General features: G+C 39.7%; 1 protein-coding gene across 3 annotated transcripts in view; it reads left to right on the forward strand.

The window, feature by feature from the left end:
- PECAM1 (platelet and endothelial cell adhesion molecule 1) overlaps window positions 1–17,266 on the forward strand; it is a 102,961-nt gene that overhangs the window by 41,639 nt on the left and 44,056 nt on the right. For all 3 annotated transcript variants that reach the window (XM_036756978.1, XM_036756979.1, XM_036756980.1), the window contains exons 10-13: window positions 881–908; window positions 2,387–2,460; window positions 4,668–4,721; window positions 6,964–7,032. In XM_036756978.1, coding sequence (XP_036612873.1) covers window positions 881–908; window positions 2,387–2,460; window positions 4,668–4,721; window positions 6,964–7,032 — 225 coding nt within the window. The remainder of the gene's footprint in view (window positions 1–880; window positions 909–2,386; window positions 2,461–4,667; window positions 4,722–6,963; window positions 7,033–17,266) is intronic.

The raw sequence follows: 17,266 nt of genomic DNA on the forward strand, positions 1-17,266 counted from the left end.
TCTCTACCATGTATTAGTAGTATGTCCTTGGGCCAATCCCTTCCCCTTTCTGACCTTTATTTTGCTCATTTTTAGACTGGATGACTTCCAGCCCTCAATCTGTGATTCTATGCTGATGGTAATCTTTAGTGTATGGCTCGGGTAGCCAACAGCGTGGGAGCGAGGAGGTCTGGATGCTAGTGTCATCTTGGTTATTACCTTAATGTGTGACCTTGGGGGACCACTTCCTCTTCTGAGCCTCAGCTTCCTCATCTATAAAAAATATGAAAGGAGTTCAAATAGGTCTGGGGTTTTGTGAGTTTATCCTGAGCAGGTTCTTAAATCTTATATTCACAGTCTAGAGATGTTGATAGGATAGAATTAAAGATGTTATTTTCTTGATTGGGAGATAGAGGAAGTCAGAAGGAAAGAATTTTTGATTGATTACAAATCTATTTGGAAAGAGACATAAAATTAACTTCTTAGTGCTAGATTTTACCTGCCTTCTTGAAGCTCAGTCATACATGGCCAAAAGGATGAGAGTCTTTTGTTTGATTTTTTTTACTATAAATTAATTTGACTTTGAAATATTGGAGTACTGGACCTCCTTTTCCCTCTTCCTTTAACATTATTGATATCTTCACAGCCAGCCAAACATGGTTTAGATACAATATACTGCTATCTAGGCAAGTCACTTATGTTACTCTTAACCTCATTGTCCTCGTCTGTAAAGTGATATGATGGACATAATAATCTGCCTTTTGGGCTGTTGAGAGTTTGAAATAAAATTTTACCTGTAAACTACTTTGCAAACTTCAAAACGCTGTGTAAATATGATCTATTATTATCTGTTATTGGGATACAAAAAATTTTAACATACTTTTTCTTTTCCCCTTCAAAGCAAAACAGATGCCGGTGGAGATGTCCAGGTCAGTTTGTTTATTTTGGTGAAAGGGGTTGAAATTGATATATGAAGTGAAGTTAGAGAGGGGATAATTTGTTACTTTTGCTCAGAGCTAGAGAATGTTAAGGGCTCTTTACCATGCAGACCCCCTGAAAGAGTCTCTGGGATCCCTAGGAAGTCCCCAGGCCCCAGGTGAGAGCTCCTGTATTCCTGCTTCCTTGAGTGAAGAGACTGTGTCACTCCAATTCAACAAACATTTATTAAATGTCTACTGTGTAAAATATATTTGTTTATGTAATCCCTAGAATATACCTAGCACAGGATCTTACATATATCATGTATTCTGACAATTAGCAAGTTCATGAAGCAATGTATCTTAGTGGATAGAGAGCTGGCCTTGAAGCCAGGAAGTCTTGAGTTGAAATCCCATCTCTGACACATATAGGCTTCATGCCTCTAGGCAAATCAACGTTCTAGCCTCCTTTCTAAGACTATATGTTGCAGAAAAATGTGCTAATTTGCATTGGAAGAGGGGGTTTCCTCACCTGGGAGTTCAGTGAAATCATAGGTCTAGTCCCTAAAACAGGGCCTTTGCACTCTTGGAGCTTCCAATCTGGTGCTGATACTTCAAAGCTGAACAATTCTTATTTCCAACACTTTGCATGGATTATAGATATTAACATAGGAAAGCTTGACGGGAATCGAGTCTCTAGAAAAATAAAACAAAATTCAAATATAGATTCTGAAATTCAAGCACATTTTCATTTACTTATAGTCAATCCAGGCCATATTCAGGTGAAATATCTCACTCAGGAAAAATGAGTAGCTTAGGAAATAGGAAGATGAGCAAGACCTTGATCCATGAAATCATTCAATAAACAATTAAATGCTTGCTGTATGCATGATACTGTACCACTTGCTGTGGGAAATACAAAGATGAGTCAGGCACAGCCACTCCTATGAAAGATCCCCCGATCCAGAATGCCAAGTGATATGTTTGAAACGAACCAAAATACAAAAGAAAATATGATAGCACTTAGAAGACATTTGAACAAGGAGCCATTGGGATGGGAGTTCACAAGAGGAGAAGATCCCTTTTAACAAGGGAGGTCAAGGAAAGCTTCACAGAGCAGGTGGAATTTAAATTAGACCTTGAAGGAAGAATAGAATTTTAAGAGGTAAAGATCAAGGGACAGGGTAGGGGTGGAGAGGGAGAGCAGGGTGGGGGAATAGATTCCAAGAACTTCTCTCTGCTTTCTGGTGTTTGATCTTCAGTTCTGTCAGACACATGTGCAGGAAGAACTGAAATCTTTTAGCATGTTGCAGTATTTTGAGCTTTTTAAAGTCTATTTTCTAGATTAGAAAAAAAATTCTTTTTCCACATGAGAAAACTCTCCTGGTCTTCCCAAGACAATCTCCTAGGTCATATTTTGTGGACTCTGGGTTGATGTGCCAAAGGCCTCATATGTTTTTCTTTCTTTTCTTTTTTAATTTAATTTTAAGGCCAGGACCACCCCTGAACTCCAACACTGAGAAGACGCAATCTGATCCCAATGTGGAAGCTAACAGTCACTCTGGTATGGCATTTCCGTCCTAACAAAGTATGTTTTCTCTAAGCAGGTCTTCTGAATGTAAAAGTCCAGCACTATTCTATTATGCTGTGCTCAAAGCTTCCCCTTCACAATTGTCTCATCTGGTTAGATTTTTGCCATGCTTCTCTATCTCCCCTATTAGAATTCTGAATCTCAAATTGAACCATCCTTCATAATGAAGATACCACTGAGGTTAGAAATAGGTAGGAGAAAATACAAAATACTTCTGGTTGATGGAGAAGCTGTATGATGAGATGATCTGGAGTCAGAGAAGCTGAGTTCATCTATCTGTGTGACTTTGGGCAAGCGTTCAACCAGAATATACTAAATGCTTATTAGGTACCAGTGATCATACTAGGAATATAAATTCAAAGGTAAAAGTCTCTGGTTTCAAGGAGTTATATTTTAGAGTTGGGGGTAGAGGGAGAGAATACAACATACTTTGTTGTTGTTCTGTCATTTTAGTCATGTCCAAATCTTCATCACCCCATTTGGGATTTTTGTGGCAGAGGTATTGGAGTGGTTTGTCATTTCCTTCTCCAGCTCATTTTATAGAGGAGGAAATTGAGGTAGACAGGGTTAAGTGATTTGCCCAGGGTCATAGCTGGTAGGGGTCTGAGGCCAGATTTGAACTCATGAAGATGAATCTTCCTGACTTCAGGCCCTGCATTCTATCCAGTGTGCCACCTAACTCCCCTAGATATAGCATGCTTACAGAAAAGTAGATATAAGCTATATACAAAATTTTATGAAATAATTTAAAGTAGACTTAAGAAAGAACTCTTGAAAGAGAGATAGCAGTTAAGTTGCTTCTTGATGAGAGACAGGATTTCCAAGAGGCAGAGGTGAGGAGGCATCAGGAATAGCCTATGCAAAAGTTTGGAAGTGGGAGATGAAATGGTAATTCATTTTGAAACTTCAAGCATTTATTAACACCCTAACTATGATGCCAGGAATTGTACTAGGTGTTGGGAATAAAAAGACAGACATGAAATAGTCTTTGGCCTCCAGAAGCTTCCATTTGATCTGAGGAAATATCTTTACCAGATTTAATTATATATAAAACAGAGATTGTAAGAGGCTGAGGTAAGGAGAGGGTATATCCCAAGCATGATCACAGCCTGTACTAAAGCATGGAGGTGGGATATGGAGAAGAGTGTGCAAAAAACATGTCTGGCCACTAGAGAAATAATGTAAATATTGTAATAAGCCAGCAAAGGTAGTTTGGAGCTGGGTTGTGAGGCGCTTTAAATGATGAACCAAAGAGTTTGGTTTTGATTTTTTTTCTATTTTTGTTTTCGTCATAATTTTTCTGAATATACTTAGAGATACACTTCACATTCTTGAAAGTAGTAATGTTTCCCATTCTTCATGTTTGTGTCCCCAGCACCTAGCACACTGTCTGACAACGGAGGGTACTTACTAAACACTTGTTTATTGGGAGCCTCTGGAGTTTCCTGGACAGGGAAGTAACCTGGTCAGACTTGTGCTTGAGAAAAAATGACTTTGGTTACTGTATGGTGGATGTACTGGAAAGAAGAGGGAGATGATTGAGGCAGGGAGACCAGTCATGAGGTCATTAGAATAGTCCAGGAGAGAATTCATGAGGGCCCAAAAGGATGGTAGCTGTGTGAACGGAGAGAAGGAGGCCAAGGTACAAGAGACATGGATGTTGAACCAATAAGTTTTGGCAACTGGTTGGATATGTGGCTTGAGGCAGAGTGAGAGGGCAAGGATAATGCCAAGTTTTTGAACCTGGGTGAATGGGAAGATGATGGCGCCCTTGACAGAGATTAGGAAGTTCAGGAGAAGAGTGCCTTTCAGTAAGAAGAGATAACAGGTTCTGTTTTGAACATGTTAAGTTTGAGATGCCTACAAGACCATTCAGTTCACAGTGTCCAATGGGCAGTTGGTCGAAGCAAGTCACTTAGCCTTGTTGGGACTCAGTTTCCTCCTCTTTTTTTTTAAATGACCTTAGAGATCTCCTCCAACTCCAAATCTTGATATTTCTTCTAGGGCAGACAGTTTTACCTTAAATGGTTTGCCCTATTAACATGAGTTGTTTTGTTTTCTGTTTAACTGAACTAAATGGGAAAAAACCCCACCCTTTCATTTCTCATCAAGATGTTGATATAAAACCAAGTTTCCCTTGCCATGAATACTAATTAAATTGTAACTGATTTTTGAACTAGGATACAATGATGATATTGGGAACCATACGATGAAACCAACAAATGAACATAAAGGTAATTGAGGTCCTGTCCCACTCTAAATTCCTGATCTTGTCTAGTGTTTTTCATAAGAAACATTTATTCATTTATAACAAAAGAGAAAAACTTAATCAAGACTCTCAGATTCTTTTTTTACTTCTGTCAATGATTATTCCTCAGTTTCCTCATCTGTAAAAATCCATACTTTTCCTCTCTTTGTCCCACAAACAAGACACTCCATCTCTAGGCTTTAGACATTTTCTCTGGCATCCTCCCATTTCTGGAATGTTCTCCTTCACCTCAGCCTACTGACTTCCCTGGCTTCCTTTAAGTGCCATCTAAAATCTGATCTACAAGAAACCTTTTCCAACCCCTCTTAATTCTTAGTCTAGTGCCTTCTCTCTGTTAATTATTTGCCATTTATCCTGTATGTAGCTTGCTTTATATATGTTTACTTGCTTTCTGTTTCCCCCATTGTGAATGGTGTATAGTAGGTACTTAATAAATGTTTATTGATTGTTTACTGATAGTTTATTGATTGTTATTTATGTAAAATATAACCACAAGTTATTTCTCCCTAAGAGAGAATTGACTTGAATACTGGAAGGAGTAATATGGTTTAGATATGTCTCATTTTCCTCATCTCTCATCTATAAATGAAATTTGGAAGAGATAATCTCTGAGGCTCTTTCTAGGTCCAACATACTGTGATTCTATGACAAAGATTTCTTGGTAGTCCCCATCTTAAATTCTGAGCATGGACTATTGAATCACAGACTGTTATCACTAGAGTGATCTTATAAGTAATGCAATTTTGAAAAAATTACTGATATGGTTTTTTTGACACAATAAATACTACCTAACAAATAATCAAAGTCCCTTTTGTCCCTCTGAAAAACAGTACCTTATAGACAATATTGTCCAGCCAATTCTTTAAAAAAAAAACCACAAAACTTTTCTCTGTTTTTTCAATGAACATTTATTTTCCCTACTTCCCATCTCCCCTTCCCTAACCTCCCATTATAAAAACAAAACCCATGTAACAAATATGCACAGACAAAACAAATTCCCACGTAGGTCATATCCAAAAATACATGTATTATTCTATAGCTGTGTATGGCGTCTTTCTGTCTAGGAGGTCAACCCACACATTTTGCAGATGAGAACACCAAAGTCTAGGGAAGTTAAGGAATTCTTTCAATAGAGAAATTGCATAATGTACTTTCTGGAGAATCTTTGAAAACTGTGTTCTTATCTAATTACCCAAGATAACAGAAAAGACATTATGCCTGGAAGTAGGGGGATAGACTAAGTTCATTTTTAGAGTTCTTTCCAGCCTTGGGATAGCATAGAAACTAGAGGGTATAAATGATTAATTTTTTTGCAAAAGGCTTTTGACATCTGTGACAAAATATCACATTGTTTGCAAGTGTAGCATCATGATCCTTTGGTGAAGCCAGAAGGATATTTTCTGATAGCTAATAGGTTTTCCAAATGAAATTTTTCAAGATGCCATTCTAATATTTTTGTTCCAGAAGAGTATTTGTGGATTTCATGTTTATTAGGAAAGGGAAATAGGATAAATCTGACTAGATTTAATGATAACCTTCTGGGAGATATCATTCATTTTATCAGGGTGAGGGGATTGTCTTTTCATAGAATTTTATGTTCCTGGGTTGTTATCCAGCTGTAATCCCTTTTGTGTTTGGAAAAGTCACGAAATGGATCGATAGTCTTAATCCAGACATGAAAAGTAATAGCTGCCTGATATTTTCTGGTACTCAAGCCATTCTTTTCTCTTTCTAATACATAGTCCTTGAAAAAATCTTCCTGCACAGAATTAAAATATGTGTGTGTGTGTATACATATATGTTTATGTGTATATATATGCATATTTGTATGTACATCTATACAAACACACATATATGCATATAACACACATATAGTTAAAATCAAATGGACTATATATGTAAATGTGTATATATTATATGTAATAAAAACCAAAAATTTGCATATGTGCACATATATCCACATATAACAATATAATAATTACATATATACATATAGATATAATATATACACATATAACCCATTTGATCTATATGTCTGTCTTTCAAATGTTTGAAGGGCACTAAAATGTACCCTTGACACTGACTGGGAGCTCTGCATCCTGCCTGTCTCTTAGGAATTAGTATTACGGTGAGAATATGTGGTGTGCTTTGAGCTCCTTGGAGATAGGTGCTGCCTAATACAGAGTGTTATGCTTTCTCTGTGACAGAGCCTGACCATTCGAATGTGGATGTGGAATACACTGAAGTTGAAGTCTTGACGCCCGATCTTCACAGAGGTAACTGATCATATGATGCTAATAGATCACTGTAGTTTGTTGAATAGCTGAGCAAAGACACCAGGGTTGAGGGTAACTGTTGGCTCAGCTACTTTATAATCTTAGAGTCACCTGGGTCACTGTCAGGTTAAGTGACTGGCCTATGCTCATAGTCAGTAGTGTCAGAAGCAAGACTTGAACCCAGGTCTTCCTCACTTCAGGGCTGACCCCCTGTCCACTGGCCCATGCTTCTGAGAACATATGCAGCTTGGTCCTTGGGGAATCAACAGGAATAAAGAGTGATTAGCCAAACCCTCAATTCAGACTGCAATTTACAAAACTTGACTGCTGTCCAGCAGGAACTTGTAAAAACGAGTTTCATTCCTGGGAGGGAAGCAGATGTTTTGACTTGGTACATACATTCTTCACTGTACACACTTACAGTATAGAGAAAGCAGCTCTGCTACTAACCCACTGTGTGACCTTGAGCAAACCATTTCCTTTCTCTTGGGATTCACTGCCTCACCTGGAGAATTAGGGGGTTGGAATCAGTGGCATCTGAGGTTCCCTTCTGGCTCTATGGTCCTATGATCCAGCCTGGGCCTAAGGACTGCCAATGAATCCACTTTCAGAGGCATTTTGGGGAAGTAAAGCCTTCATTCTTAGGAAATTTTGCCTCATATTAAGCCAAATTTTGCCTGTCTGTAATTCTACCTCCCCCTCCTTCCACCACCACCCTCCATATTAGATTCTCATCTAAAGATTGGCTTTTTTTTTAGATGGGGCCCACAGGCATTTCTTATTTCCTCAGTTTTGCACCAGCTTGGTAACAGATCAGCTTAAAGGATGGAATTTGCAAATATTCAAATGCCAATTTCAGTTACTTTGAACATCATAAACAATTTTAACTAGAAACCACCTTTACTTCAATTTGCTGCCTACTGACATATATTGGAAAGGAAATAATCCTACAGGGCTCTCCATTTCTGCTTGGCCCATGAAGCTGTAAATATCTATCTATCTATCATGTATCTATCTATCTATCATCTATCTATGTATTTTTACCTTTTATTTAGAATTTAATTTTCCCCAGTTACATGTAAAAACAATTTTTAACATTCATTTTTAAAACTTTTAGTTCCAAATTCTCTCCCTTCCTCCTTCCTCACCCTCACCCCCCATTGAGAAGGCAAGCAATTTGATGTAGGTTATACATATATAGTCATATTGTAAAAGAAGACATAGGCAAGAAAAAAACCTCAAGAAAAATAAAGTTTAAAAAAAGTATGCTTCAATATGTATTCAGACAGCATCAGTTCTTTCTCTGGGGATGGACAGTATTTTTCATTGTAAGTGCTTCAGAGTTGGCTTGGATCGCTGTATTGCTGAGGATAGCTGAGTTACTCAGAGCTGATCATTTTACAACATTGCTATTACTTTGTACACAGTACATTTCACTTTGCACCAGCCCATGCAAGTCTTTCCAGGTTTTCCTGAGAGCATCCCGTTCACCATTTCTTATAGTACAATAGTATTCCATTATAATCACATACCACTGCTTGTTCAGCCATTCTTCAGTGGATGGGCATCTCTTCAACTTCTAATTCTTTACCCCAAGAAAAGAGCTGCTACAGATATTTTTGTACATGTAGGTCCTTTTCCTTTTTGTTTTTTTAAATCTCTTTTGGGATATAGACCTAGTAGTGGTATTGTTAGGTTAAAGAGTATGTGTGGTTTTATAGCCCTCTGGAGATAGTTCCAAATTGTTCTACAGAATGGTTGAATCAGTTCATAACTTCACCAACAGTACATTAAAGTCTTGTTTTTTCAATATCCCCTTCAACATTTGTAATTTACCTCTTCTGTCTTATTAGCCAATCTAATAGGTATGAGGTAGTACCTCAGAATTGTTTTAATTTGCATTTCTCCAATCAATAGTGAGTTAGAGTATTTTTTTCATATGGCTATTGATAACTCTGATTACTTCATCTGAAAACTGATCATATCTTTTGATCATTTATCAATTGGGGAATGGCTCTTATTTTTGTAAATTTGGCTCAGTTCTCTTTATGTTTGAGAAATTGAGGCCTTTACCAGAGAAACTTGCTTCAAATTTTTTTTCACAGTTACTATTGCTAACTGTATTTCCCTCCATCCTATTCCCCCTATTTATTCTATTCTCTCTCTCCTTTCACCCTGTGCTTCCTCAAAAGTGTTTTGCTTCTGACTACCCCCTCGCCCAATCTGCCCTCCATTCTATCACTGCCCTGGTCCCTTCTCTTATCCCCTAACCCTCCTACTTTCCTGTAGGGTAAGATAGATTTCTATACCCACTTGAGTGTGTATGTTTGAGACAATTCTGATGAGAGTAAGATTCACTTACTTCTCCTCACTTCCCTCCTCTTCCCCTCCACTGTAAAAGCTTTTTTTGGCCTCTTTTATGTGAGATAATTTATCCATTCTACCTCTCCCTTTCTCCTTCTCCCAGTACATTCCTCTCTCACACCTTAATTTTATTTTTTAGATATCCTCCCTTCATATTTAAGTCACCCTGTGCCCTCTGTCTACATATATTCCCTCCAACTACCCTAATAATGAAAAAGGTCTCGTAAGTTTCAAATATCATCTTTTCATGTAGGAATGTAAACAGTTTAACTTTAAAAAGTCCCTTATGATTTCTCTTTCCTGTTTGCCTTTTCATGCTTCTCTTGAGTCTTGTATTTGAAAGTCAATTTTTCTATTTAGCTCTGGCTTTTCAAGAATGCATTAAGTTCCTCTATGTCATTGAACATCAATTTTCCCCCTCATTGATTACACTTTTTTTTCTAGGTAGGTAATTCTTGGTTGTAATTCTAGCTCCTTTGCCCTCCAGAGTATCATATTCCAAGTCCTCCGATCCTTTAATGTAGAAGCTGCTAAATCTTGTGTTACCCTTACTGTAGCTACATGATACTAGAACTGTTTCTTTCTGGCTGCTTGCAATATTTTCTCCTTGACCTGGGAACTCTGGAATTTGGCTATAATATTCCTGGAAATTTTCATTTTGGTATCTCTTTCAGGCGGTGATCAGTGGATTCTTTCCATTTCTATTTTACCCTCTCGCTCTAGAATATCAGGGCAGTTTTCATTCATGATTTCTTGAAAGATGATGTCTAGGCTCTTTTTTTTGATCATGGCTTTCAAGTAGTCCAATAATTTTTAAATTATCTCTCCTGGATCTATTTTCCAGGTCAGTTGATTTTCCAATGGGATATTTCACATTGTCTTCTATTTTTTCATTTTTTTGGTTTTGTTTTATTGTTTCTTAATTTTTCATAAAGTCATTAGCTTCCATTTGCTCCATTCTAATTTTTAAGGAATTATTTCTTTCAGGGAGCTTGTGTATCTTCTTTTCCATTTGGCCAATAGTTCTTTTTAAGGCATTCTTCTCCTCAATGGCTTTTTGGACTTCTTTTACCATTTGGCCTAGTCTGTTTTTTAAGATATTATTTTCTTCATGTCTCCCTTACTAAGCTGTTGACTCATTTTTCATGATTTTCTTGCATCACTCTCATTTCTCTTCCCAATTTTCCCTCTACCTCTCTAACTTGATTTTCAAAATCCTTTTTGAGCTCTTCCATGACATGAGACCAATTCATATTTTTCTTGGAGGCTTTGGATGTAGGAGCTTTGACTTTTTTTTTGTCTTCTGCATGTGTGTTTTGATCTTCCTTGTCACCATAATAACTTTCAATAGTTAGAGTTTTGTTTTGTTTTGTTTTGTTTTTCCTTTGTGTGCTCGTTTCCCCAGCCTATTGGTTGACTTTTAACTCTTTGCCAAAATAGGGCTCTACTTCCAGGGTGGAGGGCACACTGTCCCAAGCCTCAGGGATTTTGTGCAGATGTTTTCAGAGATACTTCTAGGGACCTGTAAGTTTTCAGTTCTTCCAAGGTGGCATGATCTAAGGCAGGCCTGCACACTATGTGGCCTGCCAAAGAATTTTGGGTGGCTCATGAAAAATGTAGGGTTGTCTCCTGTTTGTCATGTGACCTGCAGCAACCAACCATTGTCAGTCTATCTCTAACCTACCTGTGACCTGAAGAAGTTTAGCCTATTTTAATTTTGGCCCCTGCCTACTGCCAAGTTGTGCAGGTATGATCTAAAGAGAGGTATTTACTACCCTCCTGGCCTTTGTTCTGGTCTGTGAGTGACCACAAACACTCTTTTCTGCCTTGGAGCTGTGAGGAGGGTTCCCCTTCCACTGCTGCTGGAAGCTCTACTATGGTAGTGCTCCTGCTCACCCTGGGACTGCCACCTAGGCCTGCAACCTGGATCTGAGTATGGGCAAAGCAACAAAGCCCTTCTCAGTGACAGCAAAAAGACCCCCACAATTTCCCTCTGACCACTTCTCGACCCCCTTACTGTCTGAGACCTCTGGAAGCAGCCACTGCTGCTGCTGATTCAGTCACTCCCAAGGCCTGGTCCTGGTTTGCTGTGACCAGGACTGCACTGGATGCGGCCTAGGCTGGACTGTGCTTCTTTCTCACTCTGGTGCAACAGACCTTTCCTGCCAACCTTCCAAGTTGCCTTGGGCTGGAAATTTGTTTCACTCCGTCCTTTTGTGGGTTCTGCTGCTCTAGAATTTGTTTAGTCATTTTTTAAAGGTATTTGGAGGGGTTTAAGAGAGAGCTCAGATGAGTCCCTACCTTTACTCTGCCATCTTGGCTCTGCCTTGAAGCTGTAAAATTTAAACAAGGCCCTTAGTCACCATCCTCCCTGACCTACCTTCATTCAGGACAAGGGCAGTCTATCTATGTCTGTTCACCTAAAGAGGAATGGTGGCATTTGCTTAAGCATGGTGTGTGCCAGGATTGCAGATTGCAGTTCTGCATTGGGCTTCTTCCTCTCTCATAGACTTGGATTAGCGTTTTTTGATCCCTGCTTTCTTCCTGTTATCTATGTTCAATATCCCATCAATTTAATTTGCTGAATTCACAGACCCTTAATGGTGAAGGATAGAGAAAGGTGGTGTGAGCTTGAGATAGGGAGGGGACTAGGATTATCTTTTCCTTCCTTTTTTTTTTTCTTTTTGGATGGCAATATCAGAAATGCCTGCCACAGGCATATCAACTCCCCGGTCTAGTATGGACCTCGGAATATTTGAATCTAGCACCTTACTTGGGGACTGAGTATATTGTGGAGTTGGCTTCCTACTTATAAAGTGCTCCCTTTGAGATGGACTTCTTTTTTAGAAGGAACAGTTGCTCAATAAATGCTTGCTCAGGGTAGAAATTTGTTTTCAAAATGTGCTTTGAAAAAATACCACTGACAGGTTAGGTTCTGCCTTTACAAACTGCCCTGATGGCTTACTTCCTGGCATAGGGTGTTTGAGGAAAGGGGGGAGGAGGTGTTTATGGATGTTAAGTGAGGACCATGCCCTACCTCAAGGGCAGCTGGAAGTCAGAAGCCAGAGAACCATAAAATATAGAATCTGAGAGCTGGAAGATCCTTAGAAATCTAGTTTGACTTCTCATTTTACAGATAAGTAAAGCCACGTGACCTAGGTCACATTATCACTCAGTTGCAAAGCTGAGTCCAGACCCCAAAAGTGATTCCTGTACCTAATTTAGAGGTACAGGTTCAACTTTGACAGCCTTAGTCAAAGGACATGCAAGGGCACACATATAAATGGGGTTAATTACGAAAGGGCTTTAAAATATTGGAAGAATTGGGATTTGAGAAGGCAAGTGCTTGGTTCTTCAAAAATATTATCGTCTCAGCAATAGAGCTTAGATCTCTTTGTCTGGCTTGGAGGTTGAAAGGAAGGAAATTCTTTAGACCACTGGAGCATCTGGGAAAGTGGGCCACAATGGAGGTCACATTGGCTTGGAAATTTAGGTCTTCCTGGATGCCGAAAAGGCTAAGTTCTAAGATCATAGGATCATACATCTAGCATTAGAAAGAATATTAGAAATCACTGAGTCCAATCCCCGGTTTTACAGATGAGGAAAATGAGGACTAGAGTCCAGAGGATAACATATCTAGAAATGCAAGGGATTTTAGAGGCTGCTGAATCTAATCCCCTCATTTTAAAAATGAGGAAACAAGGCCAAAAGATGTTAAAGAACTTGCCCAGGGTCACCCAGGTAGCAAATAACAGACTCTGGACTTGACTGCAAGTTTTCTGCCTCCCTGTCTTAGGTAGTAAGCTCTGAAATGGGAGTTCTAATCCTATGCCAAGAAGAGCATGACCAGTCAGAGAGTGGAAGACGGTTGGTGTCCCACTCTCCTGATACTAATTTCAGGACTTGCCTTCAACATAAGCAAACTCCCTGAACTCAGCCTCCTCCTATGGTAGTGCAAGCTACTAACCTCTCCATTTTTGCTCTAGAGTGAGTGCCTCAGGAAGTTATAAACTAACCTCGCTGGTAACCCACACACCCACAATTTGTAAGTGTCACTAGGACAACCCCAGCCTACTCAGTGTACATACAGCCTGTTCCCCAGACAAGCTCCTGGCTACAACAGGTGCCCATGGGTTGGTTCTGTATCTCTTGGATGGCTGTTCACTCCAAGGCAATGGCTGGTAAATAATTTCTATACCTCTTTTCACTTTTAGTGAGATAGAGTAAGCATGGGATGAGAAAGCACAAAGGGGCTGAGATCTACGTTGCAGCTGTCATGAAGTTAGATTTTTTTCCAAAACCTCCCTCCGTTCTGAAATGGCCTATTCCTGCCTGTTGCTGTCAAAAGCACCATCATTTTCTCGGTCACACGGGCTTGAAAGCATGGTATCATCCCTGGCTATTCATTATCACTCATACGCTCTATCAATCAGTTGCCAATTCTTGGCATTGCTACTTCCTCAGTATTTCTCACACCTGTCCCCACTCTTTACTTATGCTGTGATCACCTTAGTTCAGGCCCTTATCACCTCTTGCCTGGAATATTGTAATAGGCGTCTAATTTTCTCCACATCTCAAATCTCTCAGTGTTCCACCCCAACCTCCACAGAGCGGCTGCCAAAATAATTTCCTAAGGTACAAGTTTGATTATGTCACTCCCCTACTCAGTAAACCCCAGTGGTCCACCAATGATTCTAGAATCAAATGTTATCTCATCGTTATCTCATCCTTTTAAAATATAGCAGTCCCTCTGGTTTATTCCCCAATTTATACTCTTATTGACAGCTTGGGTCCCCAGAGGGGCAACTACTACCTTAGGTTTTAGGGGTAACCTTGTGGGTCACTATTCCCAACATGGTAGTTTGCTAGCCCCCGTTGGTGTGTTTCCCACGAACAATCAGCCAACAGACTCAATAAGCTCTTGAAAAGGCATTTACTCAAGTGGAAAAGCAAGAACAATAGCTACAAAGCAACCTCCCTCCTGTCTCAAACCTGGGTGCTTCCTCTCACAAAGACACATAGAAGTGGGGATGGGGGAGGAAGAGGGGTACAAACATAAAGTACAATGGTAATGAGGCACATCTGGTGGGGACCCACGTGACCAAGGCAACTAGACAGCCTTGATTCCATCTCTTTCTTCAAGTTCATTGCAGAAGAGGGTGTTGGTAACAGTGATTGACTAGTCACCCTGCAGCTCAGCCAGGCTTCCTCCTCCAAGGGCATTTCTGCTGGACAGATCAATCTATTGCTAGGCTGGGCTGGGTAGGCCCCTTATTGTCTAGACTGGACCTACATACACAGGGTGCCCCATTTCTCTCTTTTTTTTTTAGATCATACACATAACCATTTACTTAGCAATAAGGAAAAATGAATAATAAAAACACAGTTACTCATATTATAGGATGCCCCATTTCTACTGTACGGCTCTCTGTACTCCTTGGGGTCACTCTTCAATCGGTAGCTGTAGTCTCTACCACCTGTAATCTCAGGCTTCTGTGGGTGCTACTGATAAGAATACTGATAAGAATATTAGGAATACATGCTAAAAATCATTTGACTGATAAACTCCAGTGGCTCCCTGGATCTAATCCCTATATGTAACTATAGGGCCTGAATCCCTATATCTTATCTTCTAGGATTAAATTAAAAAACTGACTATTTGGCTTTTAAGGTCCTTCATGACCTAGATGCTTCCTACTTTTCCAATCTTTGTTACATCTTACTTCTCTGCACTTACTCTGATGAAGTGATTCTGGCCTCTTTGCTGTGCCTTGTACAGGACACTCCTGCTCTATTTTTACTATCTGTTTCCTCTCCCTCTTCACCTCTGCCTTCTTCTGGCTTCTCTTGCTTCTGTCAAGGCTCCACAAGAATCCCCTGCAAGAAACTTTTACCAGTCCTCCTTAATACTGTGTCTTTCCTTTGAGAAGATTTCAAATTTATTCTGTATATATTTGCTTGTACATATCTGTTTCTGTGTTGTTTCCCCTGGAGACTGTGAACTCCCTGAGGGAAGGTTTTGCTTTTCTCAGTATTCTTGACACAACGCCTGCTGCAAAGTAGGTGCTTAATGCACACTTAGCACACTTAGCAGGTGCTTGGTCCAAAGTGGGTACTTAATGTGAGTATGCTTGTTGACTGGAATTGAGAGAGATACACGATCAAACACGTCTGAGAACATTGCTGGTGTTGTTGTTTGTCCTTCATTCTGAAGAGGACCATGACATCAGGGAGGTGATGCTATGACTTGCAAGTGAATTTGATTTAAGTGAAGGAGGGCTGTGTAAGGTTACCAGCCTCACTTTCTCCTCCAGAGCCATCTGGGTCCAGTGGCCTGATATAAATCAGGATGACTGGAGATGGTCCCCTGTCTGAGAGCTATGATTTTATTGAATAGCTCCAGCCTCCTAGGGCAGTAAGGGATGTTGTCAGGCATGAGTCTCCCTCAGTCACTCTCTGGTTTGGGATTAGAAGGCCACTTAATTGGTAAAAAGTGTTCCTTGTCAGACTGCCAGATGGGCAGTGAAGCCACCCAAACTGAACAAGGCCTGTTTTCTCCAGGCCTCCCTGTATGCAGTCTGTATTCGGTCTCATTGCTTAAATTGGGATGGTTCAGGATGCTATTTTGAGCTAGGGCTGGGTCCGTTTGTGCAGTGAGGAAGGGAGTATTCTTAATTAGCCCCAGCCTGTTGCATATTTTTTGTCTGTAATTGCTGGGAAAATCCCGTGACGTAAAGCAGGCTCTTCCATTGTGAACATAAGGCAAACTGGAGCCAAAATCAAGCTGGACCAGGAAATACCCTGTCAGGAAAAGACAGAAACAATCTCTTAGCTTCTTAGCTGGTTTAATCTTTTGCACATAGCTATAGACACCAAACTTGGGGAAAGTCAGAGAAGGAATAGTTAGTACAGCTGTGCAGACCATCCTGCAAGTGGAGAGATGCTATAACAAGCGTGTGGTCACATATAACAAGTGTGTGGTCACAGCTGCAGAGTTGGAAGTGTCATTATTCTTTCCTGTCCTCTTAGGGAGTTAGAATTCTTACAGACTTCATTTATTTTTTCAGTCATATCTGAATCCTCACGATCCCATTTGGGGTTTTCTTGGCAAAGATATTGGAGTGGTTTGCCATTTCCTTCTCCAGCTCATTTTATAAATGAGAAAACTGAGGCAAACAGGGCTAAGTGACTTGCCCAGGGTCACACAGCTATTGAGCATCTGACGGTAGATTTGAACTCAGGTCCTCCTGACTCCAGGGCCAGTGCTCTATCCCCTGCACCACCTAGCTGCCCATTATTTCTTGTAGCATAGTATTCCATTACATTCATGTGCCACAATTTGTTTAGCCATTCCTCAGGGGATGGAAATCTACTTTGGTTCTAGTTCTCTGCTACCATAAAAAGTTCTGATTTATAAATATGTTGGTATATATGAGGTTTTTCTTTTTGTCTCTTTGGGATATATGCCCACTAGTTGAATCTGTGATCAAAGAGTATGGATATTTTAGTCACTTTTTTTGCATAATTCTCCAGTTGCTCTCACTTGTACCAAGTCACAGCTCCACAGCTCTACTAGGTGAATATGATTACACATTTCCATCACTGATTATTCCTTGACAACTTTCTGGATAGGAGATAAAGTCTTAGGATTGTTTAATTGGAATTTCTCTTATTACTAGCAATTTGGAGAATTCTTGGTTGTGAATATTTTGCAATTCTTTTGAGAACTGTTTGTTCCCATACTTTAGCTGCTTATTTTAGGAAAATGGCTTTTAGCCTTACATGTTTCTCTTAGTTGTCTGTCTTGTTATGCATTTTATCTTTCGTAATTGACTCTGTCCTTTGGTTAGGAATTCATCCACAATTCTGA

Source organism: Trichosurus vulpecula, chromosome 4 (assembly GCF_011100635.1).
Source record: "Trichosurus vulpecula isolate mTriVul1 chromosome 4, mTriVul1.pri, whole genome shotgun sequence".
NCBI classification, from domain to species: domain Eukaryota; kingdom Metazoa; phylum Chordata; class Mammalia; order Diprotodontia; family Phalangeridae; genus Trichosurus; species Trichosurus vulpecula.